Source organism: Corticium candelabrum, chromosome 13 (genome assembly GCF_963422355.1).
Source record: "Corticium candelabrum chromosome 13, ooCorCand1.1, whole genome shotgun sequence".
Taxonomy (NCBI): Eukaryota; Metazoa; Porifera; class Homoscleromorpha; order Homosclerophorida; family Plakinidae; genus Corticium; species Corticium candelabrum.
This window is the reverse complement of record NC_085097.1, coordinates 852,310-876,842: the sequence shown is the minus strand read 5'-3', so window position 1 is coordinate 876,842 and position 24,533 is coordinate 852,310. Positions and strand designations below refer to the sequence as shown.

General features: G+C 40.3%; 3 protein-coding genes across 3 annotated transcripts; 2 read left to right on the top strand and 1 right to left on the bottom strand.

Moving 5' to 3' along the window:
- On the top strand, positions 1-12,618 carry LOC134188836 (zinc finger protein ZPR1-like). The gene is made up of 15 exons (XM_062657039.1): positions 1-93; positions 152-313; positions 4,801-4,891; positions 4,952-5,022; positions 8,291-8,377; positions 8,445-8,485; positions 8,596-8,677; positions 8,747-8,789; positions 8,860-8,879; positions 10,847-10,997; positions 11,413-11,489; positions 11,548-11,658; positions 11,873-11,962; positions 12,227-12,292; positions 12,362-12,618. Exons 1-15 carry the CDS (start codon positions 76-78, stop codon positions 12,491-12,493), a joined length of 1,242 nt encoding a protein of 413 aa, XP_062513023.1. The 5' UTR covers positions 1-75; the 3' UTR covers positions 12,494-12,618.
- A 4,969-nt stretch (positions 12,619-17,587) lies between these two features.
- On the top strand, positions 17,588-21,142 carry LOC134189130 (uncharacterized protein K02A2.6-like). The gene has a single exon (XM_062657366.1). The coding sequence runs from the start codon at positions 18,982-18,984 to the stop codon at positions 19,495-19,497; it is 516 nt and encodes a 171-aa protein (XP_062513350.1). The 5' UTR covers positions 17,588-18,981; the 3' UTR covers positions 19,498-21,142.
- Positions 21,143-21,530: 388 nt separating this feature from the next.
- On the bottom strand, positions 21,531-24,533 carry LOC134188704 (uncharacterized). Its single transcript, XM_062656875.1, has 9 exons — positions 23,661-24,533; positions 23,411-23,456; positions 23,231-23,354; positions 22,744-22,849; positions 22,515-22,685; positions 22,412-22,447; positions 22,009-22,123; positions 21,852-21,938; positions 21,531-21,794 (listed from the first exon to the last, which is right to left on the bottom strand). Exons 1-9 carry the CDS (start codon positions 23,718-23,720, stop codon positions 21,670-21,672), a joined length of 870 nt encoding a protein of 289 aa, XP_062512859.1. The 5' UTR covers positions 23,721-24,533; the 3' UTR covers positions 21,531-21,669.

Sequence of the window (24,533 nt, the reverse complement as noted above, 5' to 3'; positions counted from 1 at the left end):
GCAGTGAAACCGCTGTTTCAGGACATCCAGGGAGACGCCGATGAGCAGGAGATAAGTGAAATAGAGAGTTTGTGTATGAAGTGTCGAGAAAACGTCAGAGAATGGAATACAATTTTGGTATCCCGTGGTTTGCACGTGTGGCTTTGTTCAGGGAATTTCTCGCATTTTGTTGACTCGGATTCCGATGTTTAAAGAAGTCGTTATTATATCGTTCGCATGTCAACATTGTGGATGGGAAAATAACGAAATACAATCTGCTGGGCGAATACAAGATGAAGGAATAAAAATCCAATTGAGAATCCAGAACAAAAAAGTTTGTTGAATATTTATGTTAATTTTAATGAAACCTGTTATTGAACATTGTATTTTTGTATCTTAGGCAGCATAATGTCTATTTTGTAAAGCAGACAGAAAGATCGGAAAAACGACAGACAGATACACCGAAAGCAAATATATAGTCTAAGACAGACACATAATAGTTATAGACACACACAGAAGTAGATAGACAGACAAATGGCAAGGCCAAAAATGTAAAGTATTGTGCATGTGCTGCCATCTTGCAAAATGATGACTGTAGTAATCTGTGTGTGTAATTGGCGAGCGAAGCAAGCTTCTCTCGTCATGTTAGTTGAGGTTGAGATATATTATATTTATATGTTTATATATTTATATTTATACGTGCATCAGCACTTGTCATATGGATTTACGGTAAAACAGAAACGGATCGACATAACGATGATGCCAGATGAATGCAATTTTGACTCCACAACATATGAGCTAAAAATTGAAACAGGGATCTTCTTTCGAGGACTCAACGCAATTATAATTTGTTGGTGAGAAAAGTGAAATGACTCGCGATGTCGCTCCCATACACGACTAAGGAGCATAGGAGACTGAGGCGTGACAAAGGAATGGAAAGGAAAGGCTAGAAGAAGAGAAAAGTCTGTTTTTTGAGTTTCCGCGCGTTAGTTTGACAGAACTTATTGCTACACAACCATTGGTGCACGACTACCAACCATTGTTATACAACTATCTCAGTAAATGAGTGAGACAAGACGATTGAAGCATAAACGAAGAAATGAAAGACAAAGTTAGAAGAAGAGCAACTGAAAGTCTGTTTTCTGAGTTCCAGCGTTTGTTTGACAGAAATTATTGCTACGTAACGCAACCATTATTATGCAACTAGGTAAACACAGAACACCATTGCTCGTCAAACACAACGCTAACGAGCATTTACTAGTATAACTCAACACAACACAAATAACAGCAACACAATTGCCTGTCACTCAGTCAAAACTGAATGAATACGCTAACGGATGCTAGACGTCAATACTCATATATCCTACTATACTACACGTACTACAATCGCCCTTTACATTTAGTGGCCTTCGTTGGTGTCCAACTTAAGCACAGGTGTTGTTGCTAGGAAGCGTTCTGAATGTCTGACTCTGTCTATAGCAATGGTAAGGTTGAGTTGGTAGGTTAAGGTAGATTTTCTCTGTTGGAGTCCTACATGCTTTATCAATATTTTGAATATTTTTGTGAGGTGTTTTACTGACTTGTGTGCTTGTAGGTAGATTTTCTTTGTTGGAGTCCTACATGTTTTAATTATTAATTTGTAATGATTTGAGATGTGTTATTACTGACTTGTGTACTTGTAAGAGGTTGGGATGGAATTATTTCTGGAACTTGTAACCGTAGTTGATTTATTCGGCTCAATCTTAGACCAATGTAGAAAGGCGTTAGTCTCATTGCAAAGTATTAGAAGATTCTTTACTGAGTTTGCAACAACAACAGCATCATCAGCAAAGAGTAGGAGTTGTAGGCTTTCGCTTTGAAACGGTAGGCTGACTTCAGATTTTGATTGTAGTGCAGATTCAGCAAATAGGCAGGTGATCATATTGAAAATGGTTACAGCTAAAGGATCAGACAGACAGACAGATAGATTGTGGTGGAAGCGTTGAATTGGACACTGCTCTGGTCTACCCTTAGAGCCAGGATGTTCTATCTAGTGCTGCAACCAAAGATGAAGCGCTTCGTCTGCAAATAAGGAGAGAACACAATAAATACTCTAGAGTACTGTTTCCTGGAGGTTATACTCCGATGGCATCTCTTGTTCCTTTAGTAATTGAACACTTTGGTAGATAGGAAATGAGGCATCAGCTTATTTGAACAAGCTGCCAACGCTATGCTGCGACAAGAATGGAAGACGCAAACCTGGAGATTTAAGACTCATTGGAGACAATGTATTGCCATCCAACCACAACAATGCAACTCCTTCGTGATATCAAGAAAGATTAATAGAATTTCCGATGGACAGGGAGCCTGCCAGAGAATACATACAGTACTGTGCAAAAGTTTTAGGTCACCCAGATATTGTTCTAAGGTTGTATGAAAATGTAGTTCTGCACCTGAAATATGAACGTCTTGAGATCACATACTGTCTGGAGATATTGAACAGTATTTCATCAGTTATATTCTTGCTGTAGACAGGCTGTAGCTAACGAGAACGTCAAAGTGCACTACGAGTTCACGTTGTGATGTCGCCGTTGCTATGCAGATGGCTAGAATGACTTTGGGATGAAATGAAACGCCGACTAGAGAAGGAACCCTGCAGGAACAAGCAAGAGTTGACAGCAGCTGTTTTCCAAGTGTGGAATACCACCACCAGGGCTGTTACCACAAACCTTGTAGATTCGATGCCTTGCAGGTGTGCTGCAGTAATTGCTGCTCATGGAGGACACACTAAGTACTAAACAATATTTCTTTGTCAAGATTACTTGTGAGTAGTATGCAAGATGTTTTTTGTTGTTTGTGATACAATAAAGCTGTAGCTGTTGACTGTAGTCCACTTTCTTCCTCCAGATTAGTGAAGTAACCAGGGTGACCTAAAACTTTTGCACAGTACTGTATGTTAAGTATAGCTCATTAGAGTAATTGAGTGTTTGTTCTCCTCCTTTGAGGAGCTTGCTGCTTTTCGTTCTGTAATCTGTAGGTAGTCTTTTCAGAATAATACATTTCATCACATGTATCAGCATTGATGTACAAACTTATTGACGGAAAGACAGGCAGGCAAACAGACAGACAGACATGCAGACAGACAGATGGATATGCCAGCATTATAGGCAGGAATCTGGCAAGGTGGCAAAGTCAAAAGACGTTCATTGTGACAGTTATTTGTTGCTAGTTAATTAAGTAACTTTACATTGTAGTGTGCCACCCTTTGGAGGTGATTGCCAATAGCCTGTAATAGCATTGATTTATTCAATACATGTATGGACAGAGACACAAACAGACAGACAGATATAATAACATAAGACAAATTCTTGAACATGAGAGCTTTATCACTGGACAAATTTGCATGGAATCAAGCACTATTACCTTTTAAATTAGGTAGTTTGGGTTGACATCATTATCAGTATTGCAAATAGCTCCTGCTGCTGTTTTACTGTTTGGACGAGCATCGTATCTGAGCTACATAGTTGTGTTCCTCATGTCTCGGATGCCGTCTCAGCTTTTTCCAGATTACTGTGAGTCCTCTATATATACTAACACAGTCTTGGTAGTAAGGCTCTGGCTGATAACAATAATACATACCACGATGTTCAGCTTTTTCTTAAGACCATCAGAAGTTAGAACATGAGCTTTCTACTTATATATCTAAGTAAGGAATGCCAGTTTTTACTGCAAATTCAAGATCGAACAAGGATGTAGCTGGAATGAGATCTCTACAAGGACAAGGAGTCTGGTTCATGGTTATTTCCAGTAAAGATGCATGCACTTACACTTGAACCCAATGACGTTCGTTTGGCAGCATCTCTGAGGCTGGATATTCCTCCTCCATTTGTTGATTGGAACAGTCAATGTGAATGTGGGAAATCTGTCACTGGGTATCATCATTTAAATGCAAGCATGGTGGTTGGCCAGTGTGGCACCACAATGAAATTTGTCAATGAATGGAACTGTTGCTTGCATGAGCTCAAAATCCGTCATGAGAACAAGTCAGCTTCAATACTTAGGGAATCAAATCACACTCACGTAGTTGTGTACAACTCAGGCACTAGTTATGAGCTATGGCTCATCTCTTTAGTAAGGGCACAGTGAAACGTGCAGCTCAGGAAGGAGGGTTTGCAGCAGCAAGGAAAGAGGAAAGCAAACAAGCAAAGTATAGACAACGTCTTCCTGGAACCTCCACATCTCTAGCCTACTCCACTAGTTTGTGAACATTTTGGACAGTGCAGAACAGTGACTGAAAAGTACCTAAACACTGGTCAAGATAATCTTGAGACATTGAGGGGAGAAGGAATGAATCAGCTTTTAGAGGAATTTGGGAGAAAAATTCTATCATTCTCCAGTGCTGCAATTCCCATGTCATTATGAACAAGTTGCCATGTATACTATCAGCTGAAGTTGATGAGGACATCTATGACAGAGACATTCAGAGTAGCATTCACTAGATTGAAATCATGTATTTTTGAACGATAAAAATGCTTTTTTAGATTTTGTGATTTTAAATAAGGCAGGCAGATAGTTAGTTCTAGCAATAATGTTTGTAGCGATAGTATATGTATTGGCAGACGAAGAGGCAGATAGATTGGTAGATATACTGACAAGTGGGTGAATAGACAAACAGATGGATAAACTTGCATACAGGTGGACAAATGAATGACCCAGCAGGTAGAATCATTTAGTGTTTGTCAATATATCAAAGTTGCTGTCACACAGACAGACAGAGAGAGGCAGGCAGACAGATGGAAGACGGAAGGACTTTTTGTTGAAGCAAGTACTGTATTAATTTAGGATATAAGCAGACAGCTTGTCAAGACAGATGCTGCAACAGTCATAATTCCTGAACTTGGCTTTGAAATTCCTGCAAAGAGCCAACAAGGAGGTGACGTTTTATTTTTGGTTTTATTAAAGCAATAAAATGTTGATACTTTGCCCATCGTAGAAGTGACAACCATTGAGGGACTACTACAGAGAGCAACAGAAGGCTTGAGGCAGGATCAGCCCGTTAGAAAGGTGGCTTTTGTTTATCAGTTTTCTTACTGTCTTTTTGCTTGTTTTTGTCCGACTGACTTTTTTGTATGTCTATGTTTGTTTGTTTGTTTATTTTTACTTTGTTTTTTATAGTCTGTTGATACATTTTACACTACATTACAATGTACTTCTACAAAGTTCATGTCCTCCTCTCTGAAAAACACAGCTAATCATTCCCACAACAGTCGCTATCAGTAAAACGTAAACTTGCTTGTCCAAAGTTATTCTAGAAATAGACTGCCACAAACAAACGTAGTTTTTCGTGTAGTCTTGAAACTGCTTGCAGCATGTTCAAACAGGATGACAATCAATATTTCTGGGCAGTTGATCTTACAGGGGAAGTCCAACAAAAATGAACTTAACTTGTATGAGTAGATCTTACCAAGACAAATCGATCGGTATAAGTTACTCCGTTATCTTCGCTTTTGTATACAAGAATGAGCGATGTTTCTGTGATGTGCAATGCCCACGCGCCTGCTCCGCATTTCCTGGTGGATTAAGCTCCGCCCACTGCAAACGAATCAATGCGTTTACGGATGACTGCTACGGATATATCGAGAATGACAAATGTGAATGCAAAGATATTATTATAAAGATCTGCCTTGTTGCCGTCAGTGGTTCCTCTCTAAAGTAAAATGGTGTCGGTAGAGCTGTTTCCCCACCAGACTTTCAAGCAGAATTCCTCAATACCACGGCTTACCTAGAGAACACGCTTGTGCTTGAATATTCGTTTATCCTTGTTCTTTTAATATCCGAAGAGAAACTTTCAGCACGCCATCTGGCATGTGCTACAGAGGACGTTCCTATTTTTACATCCGGTCTGCTCACTTTCTTTTGCTGCTGATTGGTAGAAGGTTACAATCCTGGATGTAAAAATAGGATCATCCTCTGTAGCACACGCCAGATGACGCGCTGAACGTTTCTCTTCGGATATTAAAAGAACAAGGATAAACAAGTACTCAAGCACAAGCACGTTCTGTAGGTAAGCCGTGGTATTGAGGAATTCTGCTTCAAAGTCTGGTGGAAAACAGCTCTACCGACACCATTTTACTATAGAGAGGAACCACTGACGGCAAGAAGGCAGATCTTCATAATATCTTTGCATTCACATTCAGCATTCTCGATATATCCGTATCAGTCATCCGTAAACGCATTGATTTGTTCCCAGTGGGCGGAGCTTAATCCACCAGGAAGCACGGAGCAGGCACATGGGCGTTGCACATCACAGAAACATCACTCGTTCTCGTATACAAAAGCGAAGATAGCAGAGTAACTTATATTGATCGAGTTGTCTTCGTAAGATCTACTCATACAAGTTAAGTTTATTTTTGTTGGACTTCCCCTTTAACAGTTCCAAACTGTGGTCTTTCCAAACCCCAAATGTTTCTACAGTTGTGAAAGAGAACAGACCTCCACTAGCAATAACATCACTAACCATGTTTGGCATCCTTTTCATTTCCTCTGCAAATACTGCAGCACCAGCTTTTCTAGCAGAACTGACAACTTACGGTATCATTGTTGAACGGAGTGTCTGACTGAAACGTCACAGTAGCCCTGTTTACCTCGTGAAGAATCTGGGTGGAAAACATGTCCTAGTTGTTGTCTGATGTGGGGTTACTTTTCTGCTCTCTTTGTGTACCAGCATTGTCTGGCAGCAATGTTCGGAACAATGTCACTCAATGTAGCCTTGTCCCCAGGCTCACATGAGTCTGGGGACAAGGCTAACTCAATGCATCTTGACACTAGTCTTATACAGTACCAGCAAAAAGGTTTTTGCCACCCGTTTTCTTTCGTCCCACAAAACTATCTAAAACAAAGTTGTAATTACTTCTAAATATTTGTAGTTGTCTGCACGTTTTTAGGTTAGCATAAACATTCACAAAAGAAAACAGCAGCAATTCATGTTTCAGTGAGAAATCACCAGTTTACACAGGTAGAAGTGGGTGGGGAGGAGTAATTTGGGCACTGCTATTCACACAGTCCACAATCCAGTAATTGAGAGCGGTCCTCACAGCCATGTAGCAGTAAAAAAGCTTCTTCTTACTAGGCTGTAAAACCTGAGGTGATTGAAGTGGGCTACAGAGCATCAAGAATGGTCAAAGTCTAACTTCCAACATATCCTGTGGTTGGATTAAAATCGACATTTAAACTTTGGCAAGGATCTATTTTAGTTCTCATTCCTCGGTGATTGTAGGAGCACTTTAACAGCTAGTGCTTGGTCCCAACAGGAAAACATGGAGGAGGAAAGGTTATGATGTGTGGAACAATGGCAAAATCTGAGGGGGAAGCTTGCATTTCATAGAGGGCATGCTAAAGTCTGATAGCTATGTTAATATCATTGACCAGTATGTCATACAGGGTGGTCAGATTCTTGCTGGCAACTCATTTTGCTTTCAGCAAGACAACGCTCCTTACCACACACAGAAAAATCAAAGCAATATCTTCTCCAGAACAAAATTAACAGCATGAACTGACCTGCTCAGTCACTTGAACTAAACCCAATTCAATCAAAATTTATAGATGTCATAAAGAGCGACTCGAAATCTCTTCTCCAACAAATGTAAAACAGCTGAAGACATGCATTTTTAAATGTCTGGCATAGCTTGGAAAAGACAGTGACAGTGAAACTAGGTGATAGTTTGCTGCACATGTGAATGCTGTAATTAGAAACAAGACTGGGGCGACGAATTACTAATGAAGTACCAATGTGTAAATAGTTGGAAGACAATTTAAGAGGATGAAGTTACCAACCTGGGGATTATCGAAGTCTTACAGCTGCTGTTTCTACATTGCTTAGTTGATTATTGACTGCTGCTTGTCTTCACCTTTTTTCAGAATCTTCCATCATCCCTAACTGCATGGTCAAGGTACTTTTCTGGAGGTGTTTCTAAGATTTGAGGTTATGTGGTTGTACCACCTATTATTAATATTCTTTCTGAGCATAATCTGCATGATCTCTTACGGTTGTCTACTGCTGAGATTGCAAAATAGGACCAAATGCCACTGGCAGAAGTCGCCATGATAGAATCATATCTATTACCTTTGAGGAGCCAGAGTTGCGGGCAAGGTAACATCAAGCAAAATTTACCAATACTAGTAGCGCTGCCCAATTCTAGTGTTGATGCTGATATTGATACTGATATTAGTGTTGGTAAAGCTCTGGCATGTATTAGTGTGGTCTACTGAACTCAATTTTGGTGGAAAATGTTTGTCTTCTGAGACCTGGTTTTTGAACTATGTGTTTATTTAGATTATGGATCCAGATGTACATGACAAGATCAAAGTTGTCATCACTGAACTGGAAATGTGTCAGTCAGGAGGTCGGCTGTTCACTTTGGTGATCTAAATCTGTTTAGAGTGATATGCATGACTATGGTTGTTTCTAACTATAATATTGTGTTCAGGAGCTGGATGATCCATCAGGAAACAGTTTTATTGAAAACATGTATGCTACAACATGTCTCTAGTCCATTTGATAGCTTGTTTCGCGCATTTGTTATTTTTCTGTTTTTTGTTTTGTTTTTATCATAGTTTAATTTAGGATGTATTATATAGTTGTGCTCCTAAGAAGGATCCTCAAATGACAGTGATGTCATACAAGAGATCTGCTGAGCAAGACATTTTATTGGGATTGAGAGTTAGAACATACTTTTGGTCTATGGTTGTGTGTGTTCCTGTGATGTGTCTATGTTATGTATACATGTAGGCTGATGATGACACAGGGAGAGACCAGACTGAAGTGGCTGCTGGTTGGTGGCTGTTAGAATAACTGGTTTGCTGTTAGGCTTCTAGTGTGAGATTTATGTGGTTGTTTCCTAGGACCAATTACACAAGATGAGGTATATTGCACACCTGCTACTTACAGTTACTTGAACAACTGCTACTTACAGTTACTTGTTCAATTTTCGTGTTTTGTTGTTTATCTGTTTGGCTCTTGTTTACCTTCTTGTGTTGCAGCATTGTAAAATAACTGAAAGGTTTTTAGTAACTTCTTAATTAAAGTTTTAGTCTTGTTCTTTCCACATCTTGAGATTGTTTTGCTAATTTCTTCACACTTTGTCTGCTCCAAGCCAATGGTTATCTCAGTAAGGGAGAGTAAAGCTCAAGTTGGATGAGTTACTAATAATACGCTTATTTTTGTACTTTGGCCAGTGTTTTTCCTCCCTTCTTGCTGCTATGCAAATCCTTCTTCCTATGCAGATCTTTTTACCATGTCCCTTTTTAGGGGTGGTGTAGGACACCATCAAGATCTGTGCTGATCTCAGAATCATAAACAACTATGTCAGGTCTCTTTTTAGTGCTGTGGTGTAGTGGTATTTTGCAAACAGTTGCATATGCAGCCAAACTTTTGTTGCACTCGTACACAGGAATTCTGCTCTTCTTTTGTCCGTATGTTTTTCGGTCTGTCTGTGTGATTGTCTGTCTGCAGTTTGTCTTTCTGTCTGTTAGTCTGTCTGTCTATCTGTCCGACAATGTCATACATTAGTGACTGCATATTTCAGTTATTTAGACTACCAATCGATTTGTTAGTTTTATCTTCAAGAGTGCAAAGTATACTTTCAACATGTGCAGTTATGGCCAAAGTTTCTGACACTACAAATCACGTGTAAATCATGTTATTTGCATTTTATTGATATTATTATCAAAAGATACTGTTAATTACCAACAATAACATCATTTCCTAGTAAACTACAGTGTAGTCAGTTTAATTCATTCAATAAATAATTGACTTAAAACTTAACTTAAATTAACCAATCAAAAAAACAATATGCACTAATCGACAATAATTTTCAATACAAACAACAAAACCAAATAAATGTTTTAGCCATCCTACAGTATTCTGTAGAGCGCACAAATCAAAGCAGTCATCTCACTCGGCATCTGTTTAGTGTTTTCCTTTGCCACTCTTCCTGTATAACTGTCTTTAGTTGGATCTTGCTTGTGTGCTGACATATTTTTATTAGAATGCTAGATTCCGCAGTCATGGCTAAGAACTGGTTGCTGAATTGTTCTACTTCTATTTTTGTCTATCTGCTAATGAAATATGTTTTAATAAATCAGAATGATTACTGACAGGCTAAACAAATAGCCCTAAAATATTTTTTGTTTGGCATAATTCATATGATTGCAACAGATACACTTTTGCTACACTAAAACTGCTGATTGTGTTGTTCACCTCAGAAGGTTGCATATAGGTAGCTGAACTAGTGAACAAACAATGGCTGCTTAGAGTAAGAATCTCAATATTAGTATTGAGGCTCTGATAGTCTGCATTTTTTGTCACTTTCATATTACATCACTGGAGAGCAATTGAGAAGAATAGTCTCTAGAAATCCTTGAGTTCTTTGGTACTTGCTAGGCTATCTTTGTCTACATTCAGATAACTCTTGAAGGAACTGATCAGTCTGCTACTCTCTTGAACGGAGTTTCAGACTGAAACGTCAAAGTAGCCCGGTTTACCTCGTGAAGAATCTTGGTGGAAAACATGTCCTTGTTTGTCGTCCGATGTGGGGTTCTTTTCTGCTCTCTTTGTGTACCCGCATTGTCTGGCAGCAATGTTTGGAAACAATGTCACTCTATCAGTCTCATCAGTCAGACTGTTTGAAGACCAACAGGATACAGTTGACAGCATTGCCCAATACTTTGTCTATATCTTTGTTAGTCTCTTTTTGAGTCTTTGTTGTCTGTTTGTTTATATTGTCAGCTTGTTTGTGAGCTGACTCTTTGTTGTTTTTGTTTTTGTCCATGTATCCATTTGTTTATTATACTGTTTTGTATACTGCTGTTTGCCTATCTGTTTGCTTAGGTTCTATCTTTTCCAACAAACTGCCCAGAGTGTGGGAGTCCTTGTGAAACAAGAATGAAACTAGTTGACATTCCTCATTTCAAACAAGTTGTCATCATGGCTTTGACATGTGACAGGTGTGGTTGCAAGTCAAATGAAGTCAAATCAGGAGGTAAATTGTATACAATATTTGCCTCTACAAATTTAATAACAACCACCATTGCAATAGAGTTTACAATTTTCTTTCTATTGCTACATGCTATATGTTGCATATTGTGTAGCTTGTTTAGATGAAAGTCCAACTGATTCATAGACACAAGCAATTACGACAGATGTGCTATGCAGGAGACATTCTGCGAGCACTGCTGAGACTAGCAGTATCTGTCTGATCACTAATTAGACTTTGGGGAAAATAATTACTTATACGAAACAGTGTATTGTGTTGTGTGCCATCTAACAGTGAAAGATATGTTTCACAGTGTCTGTTTACTTGTATATCTGCATCAAGTCTCTATCATCCATAGGAATGCGACATTTTTTACCAGAATTTGTAAAGTTTACTTAGTCTACAATGACATTTGTTGTAGGTGGTGTCAGCGAATTTGGTCAAAGGGTAACATTAAAAATGACGTCAAAAGAGGACCTTAGTCGAGATGTTCTTAAAGTACTGCTGGTATGTTGTTAAGTTGGTTTTGAATATGAAATGCAAGTTTGTACAACAGAGTGAGACGGCTGTTGTTCTCATTCCTGAGCTTGATGTGGAAGTTTATTGTTGCTCTATGGGCGGCAAATTTACGACATTGGAAGGTCTACTTCATGATATAAAGCAAGAGGTACAGCAATGTACTGAAATGTAGATTTTGATAGAAGGCTGCACTATGCTATACTTGTGCAGGGGTTACGGCGTTTTGGTTTGCTTGGTTGGTCCTCTTCTCGTTTCTCTGTGTTTCACTCTGTTTGTTTGTTTGTCTATTTGTCAGTGCATATTGTTTATTGGTTTATTAATTGTTATATGTTTGTTCAACTGTTTCGTTTCTGGTTATATAGTTGAAGAAAACGGCACCATTTTCATTTGGTGACAGCGCTAGAAAAGATTTTGTCTTGCAGATGAAGCAGTTTTTACAGAAATTAGACAAGGTCAGATGTTGTTATGTCACCGAGTCATTACGCTTTATGGATGGATAAGGTTTTTGTCATTTGAATAATGGCTATTATAGTTAGCTTGATATTGAAATTGGGCTGTTTTTTAAGCTGCCAGTATTTTATGTATGTATGTTTGCTTGTTCTCTTGTTTGTGATTATCATTTGTGTTTTGTGTCCATCAAGTTTGTTGGTTTATCTCTGTTTTCTTTTGTTGTACTTCTTTGTCTGAGTGCATTATGCTTTCTGTTGTCTGTTCAGGTAATTAGTGGTGAGCATTTAGTAGAAGTGGTAATTGATGATCCAGCAGGAAACAGTTATGTACAAGTAAGCAGTCTACTTCAGTCTTTGTCTCTTTTATTCATTCTATCACAGATATTGTAAAAATCTCCACAGAACCCATATGCCCCTGATGCTGATCCGCACATGGTATTGGAACAATATGAGCGAAACTATGAACAGAACGAGGAACTGGGAATGAATGACATGAAAACAGAAGGATACAGGCAGGGCAGTGAGAATGATTGATGGTTTATGTTATGTCTATTAAAATTAGTTGTCTAGTTGTATTATGTACTTGTTTCAAGTTCAAGTTACTTTTACAATGAAAAAAGCACTAAAGTTCTAAATCCTAGGCGCCGACTCACCGAGAAATTGACCCCTTTCCAGTTCCAGGTGTCCTACTTTGGCACTAGTCATATTTGGTTAGAAAATGCCTTTGCGTGAGATGAAACCGTTTGTGTCTAATTTTTCTAGTTCATTTCTTCAGTGTTAGAGTGCCTATTTTGGTTAGCACGTGAGTAATTGATTTTAGCCTCAACAACAAGACACTGGTACTCCAATTGCACTGTTGTGAAAACAGGACCCTTCGCACGCAACAATCGACTCTGAAATACCAAAGCAGTGTCAAGTCAACACGATCGAAGCTTAGAATTAGCAAAGTGCATCCAAACACACTGTATTAAAAGCGCGCATCTTACCTATATGTGTTCTTAGAACACCGCTAACGACTGATTTTAGCCTCAACAACAATGCACATGTATGTACATACTCCAATTGCAAGAACACCAAACAGTTGCTGCGCACGTACTCGCAAGCATCTACTGGCAAGCTTGTTTATACAGTACAGTTGACTGGGAACAAGCAGTCTTATCATCAAACGGTAAATCAGTTCAGTGCCTGACTGACTTACGTCGTTTTATCGCAGGTTCATCTACTCTCTGTTTGCTATGACCTTGAATGTACTCGAAAGTCAGTAGTCAAAATTGGAACTTTCTGCATGACTCTGCCTACTAGTGGCTGCAAAAACCATGTTGAGATCACACGAGCAATAAAAGTGAACGCATGCTATGCTTCCCAGAGTTGATTTTACATGGTTGTTTCCGTATTAACAAACTTAGTCTAATTAGGGAACTTCAACAAATAGTTGACTACTAGAAATCAGTGGCATGTTTATGTATAGACTAACTGATTTTCCATTCTTTGCAAATTACACTATTCATGCGTTTAGCACTACCTTCCGGATATTGGGTGGACACATAAAATTCTAGATAGCCTGTTTCCCCTATGTGTGACTAATTGACATCTAATCTCGCAACATTCCCGTTGAACGTTGTCACTTCGAAGATGTTGGTGCCATTTCGTTGAACAAGTGTAGCGAATGTGGCAGTTATTCGACGCTCCTATACAAGCGAAAAAAACATTAGCCGTACTTTTAGGGACCCAACATACTTAAAATTTTGCTTTTATCCTCATGGTTGGTGGGTAACGACATACTTCCTGTGTACCGTCGAGGTCAGGAATTGGCATTTCAGATTTGGTGGAGATCTGATGTGTCGTTTAGAGAAAGTTGAGAGCTAGAGGAGTTGGGTTTTATCAGCAAGAAATCGTGGCGTTTTAATTAAAAAACTCTGGAAGACAGCGACACCTTCAATGTCTACCTCGATCCGATTGGCGTACACAAATTTGGTGGATCTGTAACTTGCCGTTTTGGAGGCACACACACACCACACACACACACACACACACACACACACACACACACACACACACACACACACACACACACACACACACACACACACACACACACACACACACACACACACACACACACACACACACACACACACACACACACACACACACACACACACACACACACACACACTACACCACAGCACAACATCCATCCATCCATGTTTTGCTTTCACTTGTGTAATTGTAAGTGGTGCAGGCCACATCATCTTGATCAGGTCATCTACACTAGTTGGGTGGTAGGTGTTTATTATTGTCCAATATGATCTCTTGGGTCTGTTGGGATTTCGATGGGTGAACTTGACGTAATTGCTATAACCTTACACGTTCAAGGTTTGGTGACACTACTGTGCCAGCAAGTGAGGACATCTTGGGTTGCTGCTCCATATTTCTGTCGTTGTGGTGGTTGACAATACTTACCTTGTGAGCTGCAAAGCTGCAAACAGGCCGTGTGAATTATAGGTCGGTCTGATCTGTTAACTGCTTCCTCTACTCCCCTTCCTAGTCTTTTCATCTTCTCCATTTCTCAGCTTTTTCATTCAACTCTGTAGCTACAGCCTCCTTTAAGGATTTCCACTTGTTTTGATCTTGGGCAATGTGCATGTATTTTGGTTAAGCTAACTCTTCTTCCAATCCCTCATCACAACATCAACCCATCTCAACTTCTGAACGCCTGCAAGCGCATACTTCTTCAAACTTTCAAGCCGACAGTTGTCTTGGAATACTGTGTGGCTCCATCCTGGCTACATGACCTAGTCACATCAGCCTTCTCTTAATAATAGTTGTTTCAACAGTTTCAATACTGACTGGTCTTAGCCCGGACAGTGGTATTTCTCTGTTTCTCTCTCTTACTGATATGCCCAAGATGATTCGGAAGCACTGCATGCTAAACCCTGCAGTCTCTTGATGTGCTGAGATCGACAGAGGGGTCCAAGCCTCACTGCCATAAAGAAGTGTTCGTATGATAGCTGCCTTGAATATTCTTTAATAGTTTGTAGATTGTTTGATTGATTTTCGATACCAAAGGCCGGATCTTGCAAAGGAATCTGAGGCTGTTTGCTGTCTTATGAATTCTTGTACTGATATTTCTTACTGAGCTTACTGAACTTCCTGAGCAAGTTTACTTTCCTTGCAGGTCATGTATCAAAACAGAATACACCGCGTGAGGTTAGGACTTTGCAATGTAAGCTAATTGTTCTATTCTGCTATCCAGTTTGTCACTTTGCCCTTGTTAGAGGAATTGAATATTCTAGATCGCCCATAGGTGCTCCTAAATAGTTTCTTATTGATTTGGTAACATTGATTTGGCTATGAGCAAATATCTTTGTAACTTCTTCTGAGTGTTCTGCTTTAACAACTAACCGGGATTTACTGGCGTTGGGAAAGTAATCAAATTTGGGATCAATGTTGACAAGATTAGTGTCCACCATTATTTGAGAGACGACAAGTTCCCACCCGCAGCTGCATCAACAGCAAACCAGACTTGATAACTGTTCAGCGATGGTATTTTATCAATCAGCGAAACAGTGGCCAAGGCATACGTAGCCTTGGCCAACGGGTCTCCTTGGGTAGTGCCTTCTTAAGACAGCAAGTTCACCGCCGACAAATAGCTGGCAAGGTGTTTGGTAAGTGTTGGCTTAATACAGGGTAAAGTGGTGGATAGGTTACCGCTATGTTTTTCAAAACAACCTGACAGTTCAAGCTGTTAAATGCATTGGATGCGTCTTCCATGCAAAAGGACACCTTCAGTGTTAGAGTTGGCATACAATGAGTTCAATGCATGGACAGATGCTTCACAGCCGTCAACCCGACCTGTGCATAGTTGAGCTGCTCCAGTGGCTGTTAGGACTTCAGGTTTATGCGCTAAAATAGATTTTCCGATAATCCTCCTGACTGTCGGTCAACAAATTCTGTTGCTATGCTGTGCATGAAAGTGCTAAAGCGTTGCATAATGTTGATGAAAATTTACGAAAATTCGTGCATAAGTGCCTCCACTGAGCTGCATCTAAACTTGAAGGACTTGCAGCAGGCCTAGGTCACTTAGTCACAGAAATTTAGTCGACAAGTGCTTACATTTACCATAATTGCAAAGGAGGCAATTATTGTTTAACACACAAAGACATAAGTGTCAAGACGTAGTAATTAAACACACACTTCTCAAAATTATTGTGTCATCATCAAATACCTGTCAACTGTTATCTCGGTTTTCAAAGACATACGTGTTGACACTTACACCTACTATTTTAATAATCATGTCAAAGAACACCAGTAGGAAGGCATTAATTGCACAAGGAGTGTTTAGATGCCTTTGTTGCTGTCGGTTGTGTCATTTCTGCTCGTCTATTCGTGATAATGGCAATCATTCCCAATACCGTGGTAAACTCTAAAGACAGCACATGTATGATTTTGACAAGTTCTCATCTGACCACAGCTCCTGATTAAGTTTTCTACTGTACTTTTACTGTTTTAGTAGTCTTTGAAGACATAAGTGTTGACACTAATCACACTATATCATGTATTTTATTACTTAAATTTGACGGGTATGTATGGACACGTTGTTCAATGTTTACCTGGCGACGAATGTATGGCGACTAAATTTCCGTGACTAACTGTCCTGCACCCACCTGCAGCACCTGTTGTGTGCATAAGGCCATGTTGCCAAAAGTTTTCCATTGTTGCCAAAAGTTTTCCATCGTTGCCGTCAAACAGAATTGGCTGGGTTTGTGACATAAGCCCGGTTCACAGTAATGCTGAGCCTCCACATCAAAGACACATCCTTGACACAGGGGCATCCTTTGATGTTGACGCTGGAATAGAAATGAATCCTGTTCTAGCGTCAGCGTCAATACTGTGAACTGGCCTATAGCAGCAGAACTCTTGTATTAGGGCATCCTCATACTGGTAATGGAGATGGACGTTTTTCTTTCAAATCTTCACGAACTGTTTTTTAGACCCATTGGACACATCATCATCAAGAGATGAGTCCTGCACTGTTTTCTTCATTCAGAAGCCTCTTTTCATAGCTTCAGCAAATTTACCTGACACGGACTTCAAATTTTTTCTCTGGTGACTTGATTGTCTATGTAAATGCTCTTGAAGAGATTTAGCTTCTGTCAGTAAATTTGCAATGTTTCCACCCTTCCATTCAGAAAGACGACGTGACAAGCAAGAAGTATGGTCTTTTGTCTTAGAATTGCGATGAGGCTTCTGCAGCAACAAATGAGGCATGACCATTGCTGCTTGATAGCTATAGGCTCTATGGCAGATTTATCAGCATATGATTGAAACCATTGACTTAATTCCAAGACAAACTGTTGACCAGCCGCACGGTATGGTACATAAAATAAGTTCTTTCGCCAGTGAACTACATCTTGGTAGGCTAGTTCAACTTGTTGTTTGAATAACTCGCCATGCAAGTCTCCCCATGAAAGGTCAGGTTAGTGTTGTTAGAATTTCTGTTGCAGTCATCATTGGTGTGATATAGTATACTAATTAGATTAGCTGCATATGTTGTGAGACAATGCATCTTTGTTAGTCTGTGTTTAGTCCACGTAGTCTACGTTCAGTGTTCTGTAAGTAATAGATCTTTCGTGTCTCAATCAGTGTGTACGTGTCAATTGGCGACGAGGATATGGCAACGGGTAGACATGGGAAGATTAGTGATTTTCGACCAGGAATCGACAGTGTTGAAGACTGCAAAGAGAGGTTTCTACTCTACTGTGTAGCAAATGACATTTCAACGGACGGGGACAAGGGCAAGGCCGTTTTTCTTACATTTATCAGAGCTACAAAGTACAATTTGTTGAAGACCCTAGTCCATCCACAAAAGCCGCAAGACCTGAGTCTGGACGAATTGCTCGACGCGCTACAGAAGCACTATCAACCACGCATAGTCGTGATCGCAGAGCGCTATCGTTTTTACAAGCGACAACAAAGGGAAGGAGAGTCGATTGCAGTGTACCAGTCAGAATTACGCAGGTTAGCAAAGGATTGTCAGTTTGGTGATTCTTTGAGTACAGCTCTCCACGATCAGCTCGTCTGCGGTCTGTTTTCGGAGGCATTGCAACAAGATACTTACTAGCGGAGGCTGACCTAACCCTCGCAAGAGCTTTAGAGATGGCTCAAGCTTTTGAGACAGCGACTCAGGAGACGCGTTTGTAACGTAGTGGTCAAGGAGGCCAATTATGCAGCAATCAGAGACCACACATGCCGTGAGAAAGGAAGCGACAGATGGTTCTTTTCAGAGGAAGTGGCCTTCACAAGACCTCAAGGAATGTTATCGTTACGGAGGTACTGGTCATCATCCAGCGAACTGCAGGTTCAAAACCTAATCCTGCCATCACTGCAAAGGAATAGGTCACATTGCCAGAATGTGCCGCAAGAAAAGGAGAGACGAGAGCACAAAGGCAGCAGACGTGCCATCAGCCACGCCTTCTAAGCAGAAGGGAAAACCCTGCAGTACTCATCAGATTGATCAAGAGGAAGAGAGTGTATTGTTTTTGCTCACAAGCAAAGGCGGAGTGATTGTAACAATGAACATAACGGGAAGTGACATCGATATGGAGGTGGATACGGGAGCGACAGTAACAGTGATACCAACAGGAGTCTACCAGAGCTCATTAAGTCATGTGCAGTTATCATCGAGTTCTGTGCATCTGCAAACGTACTGTGGCGAGTCGTTAGAAGTATGAGGAGAAGCAGATGTTCCATTGAGGTATGGCAATCAGTTTGCTGTGCTAAAAATAGTTGTTGTTGATGTTAGCAACAAGCCTGAAATTCTTGGAAGGAGCTGGTTGCAGGTGATTCACAAGGATTGGGGCTCATTGTTTCAAGTCCAGGGAGAGAATCGTCTTAATCTAGTTGAGCGGTTTCCTGCACTATTTGGTCCAGGAGTCGGTACCTTGGAGGGAAGTCAAGTCAGGATAACACTGAAGGAGGGAGCTCAACCGAAGTTCTATAGACCCCGTCCTGTACCGTACATGTTACAAGAGAAAGTGGACAGTGGGCTGTCACGGTTGCAAAACAAGGACATACTGAGACCTGTGGAAAGCAGTCAGTGGGCTGTGCCCATAGTAGTGGTCCAGAAGGCAGATGGGACTGTGCATCTGTGTGGAGATTACAAGGTGACAAGTAATCCTTATTTAGAGAGCAATCCATACCCTATGTCTAACTCGGACGATCTTTTTGCCACACTAGCAGGAGGAGCCATATTTTCAAGGCTGGATATGAAACATGCTTACCAACAGTTGCAAGTGGAGCTGGACAGCCAAGAATATCTGACCGTGAATACCAGTAAGGGGCTGTTCACTTACACTCGAATGCCGTTTGGGATCAGCACAGCACCCAGCATCTGGCAGAGAGAAATGGATAGGATTTTGGCAGGAGTTGCCGGAACAGTATGCTACATGGATGATATCTTAGTCGTAGGAGAGAATGAATCACAGCATGATGAGAGACTCATGGCAGTTTTACAGAAATTGGCAAAGCGGGTCTAAAGCTCAAACAAGAGAAATGTGAATTCAACAAGTCACAAGTTGAATATTTGGGCCATGTTATCAGCAGCAGAGGCATCCAACTGTCAGAGAGCAAGGTGGCAGCAATTCGAGATGCACCACCACCAACCAATGTTACTGAATTGAAGGCATTTTTGGGTCTTCTCAGTTACTATAGGAAGTTTCTGCGTAATCTGAGTTCAGTATTGGACCATTGTATGACTTGTTGCAGAAGCAGAGACAGTGGTCTTGGGGAACAAGACAGATGAAAGCATTTTTGGAAGCGAAACAGAAGCTGTTGCAGTCTGATTTCTTAGTACACTACGACTTAAAGAAGCCTGTCATTCTATGCTGCGATGCATCACTAGCAGGAGTTGGAGCTTGCCTATCACATGTCATGGCAGATGGAACAGAAAGACCGATAGCTTTCACGTCTAGAACTCTGTCTCAAGCGGAAGGAAAATATGCACAGTTGGAGAAAGAGGCACTGGCTCTTATCTTTGGGGTGAGACAGTTTCACAAATATTTAATTGGAAGACAGTTCACTTTAGTGACTGACCATCCTTATTACTACGGATCTTAGGACCACATGTTGGAGTCCCAACCTTGGCAGCAACACGTTTGCAGCGCTGGGCTCGTATTTTGAGTGCATATGGTTATGAAATCCAGTATAAGCCAGGCGTTGAGAATAAGGAAGCTGATTTGCTATCCAGATTGCCCATCCCAGTAGAAGTCATTGACCCAAATGAACAGACGTTTAATGTGGATTACTGTGACGCATTACCGGTCACTGCAGCAGAGATTGCAAAAGAAACGCAGAGAGATCAAATCCTAAGGAGAGTTTATCAGTATACAAAATGTGGTTGGGGACCCAATGGCGAACCAGTCATAGAGCAATACAGGAGACGAGCGAGCAAGCTTTCGATTGAGAACGATTGCTTACTATGGGCAAACCGTGTCATCATTCCAAGCAAGTTGAGATCGTTGATTCTGTCTGAGTTACACGAAGGGCACTAAGGAATGAGTCGAATGAAATCATTGGCCCGCAGCTATGTATGGTGGCTAAGCCTTGATAAAGAGATCAAGGAAGTAGTGAAGCAGTGTGAAGCTTGTCAAAGTCTGCAAAACAAACCGGCTCGGATTGATCCTCCACACCCTTGGATTTATCCTCAGAAGCCATGGGAGAGAGTAATATGCTGACTAAACACAGACCAGTTGAGAGAGCGTGATGGAAGAAGTTTTCCAGAGTACACATGGGAACCTACAGGAGATATATCTGTACGCACAATGAACCAAGACAATGGCAACAGCAAGCGAAAAGGACAAGATCAATCTGCAAATGCATCCACAAGCACATCATCAGGATCCTCTAAAGATAATAACAGTGCACGAGACAACATCACCGAGGCTACACCAATGTCTCAGCAGTCTCACCAGATACCACCGTCTACAACAGTTACTGAAGAGAGACAATACCCTCTCTGTGAAAACAGAAAACCACCTGCAGGGTACAGACAATCATAAAGGGGGAGGAGTGGGATATAGTATACTAATTAGATTAGCTACGAGACAATACATCTTTGTTAGTCTGTGTTTAGTCCGCGTAGTCTGTGTTGCGTTCAGTGTTCTGTGAGTAATAGATCTTCCGTGTCTGAATCAGTGCGTACGTGTCATATAAGGGTCTAGACACTACAATTGGAATTCAAAATGCTTGTTGTTGTGGAATACTAAATTTTAATGCCAAATGTATAAAATAATGAATAATTATTCTCACAATTAGGTCCGTTGCTCAACAGGAAGTCTGTGCTACCACACTTTACAATAGTATAAACTTACATCAACTGAGCTACATAATGTACTGTTGCACAAATGAATGGTCTCTTATGAGACTCTTTACCTGTTAGCTTTTCTGCCCCTTTCCGCTTTTGTCACTTGGGGTTAAGAATGACTGGAAGATATCTAGTCTGATTATATATGGTACCATTTGTCATACTGGATTTGAGTAACAGTAGGTACTAGTGAAAAACAAATGGAGCAAGTATGTTACATGTAATGTAATACTGAATTATCAATACAACCGTTATCCTCCACTTTGACACCATAACAGATTAGTAACACAAGTACAATCACAATTGTACTGCAAATTGAAACTAGCACTATATACTAATGCTCCCATCAAGAATAGTCTTGTGTGGGTGGAAACGTGCAGCCAGAATGTTGAATCACAATGCTTGCTGCATAAGTGCCACATCTGACACACTCAGGTATTGGCTTTCCCTGCACCAGTTGACTGAGGAAGCCTGCAAGAAAGCATATAAACTTTTAAGCAAATGTAAAGTTGAAAACACAGCTCCAACCTCCTGCAAACGCATCTCCAGCTCCATTTGTATCAAGTATGCTATCACTGTCCAGTGGTACAATTGGGAATTTATTGATTTGTCCATCTATGTGATATGCAAAATTATAATGCTTTAAAAATAAGAAAATTACTGTCAAGAGTCCAACTGCTTAGACCTTGAGCAACTATAACTGGATCCTTTCCTTGAGTAATAACAACTGTCCTTGAGCAATGAGAACTGGCTTTAGGTAAAGCAGAAATCTTTACTGCAATGTCTGAAATATCTTCTGTCTGTGCACAATAACGAAAATAGAACAATTACACTGCAAACGCTTTGAAGACACAAGTACACAAATTGCAGACACACTGTACAAAAGACAACTTGTGAATTCCATAAATTGGTAATAGGTAGACCAACCAATGAACAGACAAGCAGGGAGATACACAAACAAGACTGATTTATTAAAGCAAACAAAACAACACATTAAGAAAAGTATGCTATAGTATAACACCACCACAAGTGCTCCATGCTTCCTTGCTTGTAGACAATCAAGAACAAACTTGTTAACTGGCACTGACCTTAAATTCATGTATCCGAGAGAATGTTGCAGCCTCCTTCCAAACAACAATGCAACAAATCAACCTACTGCAAGAAACTATGACTAAAATGTGTGGTCCTTACAGTTTCATTTCCAAAAAGAATGTCAACATAAGGCAGAGCTTCCATCATTTGCTCCTTGAAGAACTCGCAGAGGAAAGGAGCAGACAGATTCATGCAAAATGTCTTCTGCTTCACTGCACAGTGCTGGCCAACTTCCAAGATAGTATCAGTTGAAACAGTAAGGAAAAAGCCCTAAACTCCAATGATCATAATAAATATACTATCACACCAGAAATGTATATAAATTTACAGCTATATAGATGACTTGTGCACGTTCCACAAAAGCCCAGTTACTTGTTTGTATAATGTGTTCTTTCTTGTAGCAGTTGGCAGCTGATAAGTTGGCAACTAATGATCTGCAACGTCATGTGCACGTGTAGCTCAATTACTTTAATATCAATGTACACATGATATTGGCTAATTGTGTAACAGATACTTTTCTAGAGTCTGCCTGCGTGTCTGTCTGCGTCTGAAAGTTATAAGTTTCAATTGTGTTGCCATGCCATGCAACCGTAACTACAACAAATGTCACAATGTGACACATATTTGCCTAGCAATATCTTGAATTTTCTAAAACTAGAAGCCTTGATAGTAAATAACAAACGGCAACACCTTTGAAATTGAATAAATATTAGGAAAACCACTACATCACAAATGTACTACTTTTCTTGGTGATGTAAGCCACACTAAAATAACTCAACAGCTAGTATGTATCTGAATGTTTTTACTCCCCTTACCTGTCTTTGCCTGTGATGAGAACAGCACATGTACCAGTTGCAGTGTCTTGGTCAATCATGTAATTAACAGTAACACCATCACTGGTTGCTCTCTCTGACAGCTTTCTACCAAACACATCATTGCCTGCATCAAAGCAAAATCAAAGAAACACCATGTGAACAAACGAAAACCTAGCTAACCAATGCAGCCAGTGTAGGCAGTTGCCTTTGGTGACTGGAGAAGCCACTAACACAAAATTACAATTATTAATTTCACATCAAATTCTTAGTCAACGTTACATTCTATGTCAAGAATCAAGTCTGTTTCCATGCAAATATTGCACTCTCGTTGAATCTTGATAGTTTTCAACAAGTGACCCTAATTACCAAAGAGTGCCTTGGTGATAGCTCATTGCAGCTAATACCATATTTCCTCATTTAAAAATGCAACCTTTATTGCTTTCAGCCCTTGCAAGGGTGCCGTGTCTCTTCTTTTTATTGCTTTCGGCATCTAACACTTCTACTTTCATGCCTACCTAAACAAATATCTATATGGTACTTCTGCTATACTCATCAATATATACTAGCTTATCTTCATCTTCATCTTTCTTGTTTTCTTCAACTTGTACATTACCTATTAATATGTTCTTATTGCAGAGAACAACTACCTGTCCCCTGCCAAAGTTGGCAAATCCCAAAAGTCAAACTCAGTGTCAAATCGTAAACTAGTGCAAATCTTATGTGCATTAAACTGAAATAAGCAAACTGAAAGCTGTTGCAGTAAGTTACTGACTGCCCTACTAAAAGTTATTCTGCTGTTTGCCGTGGTCTTGGACGCGATAACCTTCAAAGTGGCAAGACCAGAAGGCATCCACAAACCAAACGACTCCACCGGCATTGACTTCGCTGTCGTGTCAATGGTCTTTCTCTTCTTCACCAGCCATTGCAGCTCCAGCAGAAGTGGCAGATTTAGCAACGTACGCCGGCTGCATGGTGTTTCTCATAAAACATCAAAATAATTTGGTCGTCCATCATCAGAGTCTGGATAAAGATATCTCCAGGGTGGCTATTGGTGTCTGGACCACAATGTTGCTCAAGCTGAGCGCCTTCATTATCCACCAGTAATGCGTGATATATGATGTCCCTCGGTGCCTCATGCGTTTAGAACGTAAAGAACCATGACCACATCCAAGAAGATGGTCACCAAAGCAATCAGAATTCCAAGCCATAGCTTCAGAGCAACTGTAATTCATGCAGAGCCATGGATAAGCCTAACTTTACATTTGGAATGGCCAGTAACCATGCTAGCTGCAGCATGAACTGA

Coding starts and splice junctions, on each gene's coding strand:
- LOC134188836 (XM_062657039.1), top strand. Junction 8,486..8,595: donor AACAGTTTTATTGAAAACAT/GTATGCTACAAC, acceptor TGTATTATATAG/TTGTGCTCCTAAGAAGGATC. Junction 11,659..11,872: donor TTCATGATATAAAGCAAGAG/GTACAGCAATGT, acceptor CTGGTTATATAG/TTGAAGAAAACGGCACCATT.
- LOC134189130 (XM_062657366.1), top strand. CDS start 18,982: ATGTTACAAGAGAAAGTGGACAGTGGGCTGTCACGGTTGCAAAACAAG.
- LOC134188704 (XM_062656875.1), bottom strand. CDS start 23,720: ATGCCGAAAGCAATAAAAAGAAGAGACACGGCACCCTTGCAAGGGCTG. Junction 23,355..23,410: donor TGCCTACACTGGCTGCATTG/GTTAGCTAGGTT, acceptor GCTTTGATGCAG/GCAATGATGTGTTTGGTAGA. Junction 22,448..22,514: donor TTCTTTTTGGAAATGAAACT/GTAAGGACCACA, acceptor GTTGTTTGGAAG/GAGGCTGCAACATTCTCTCG.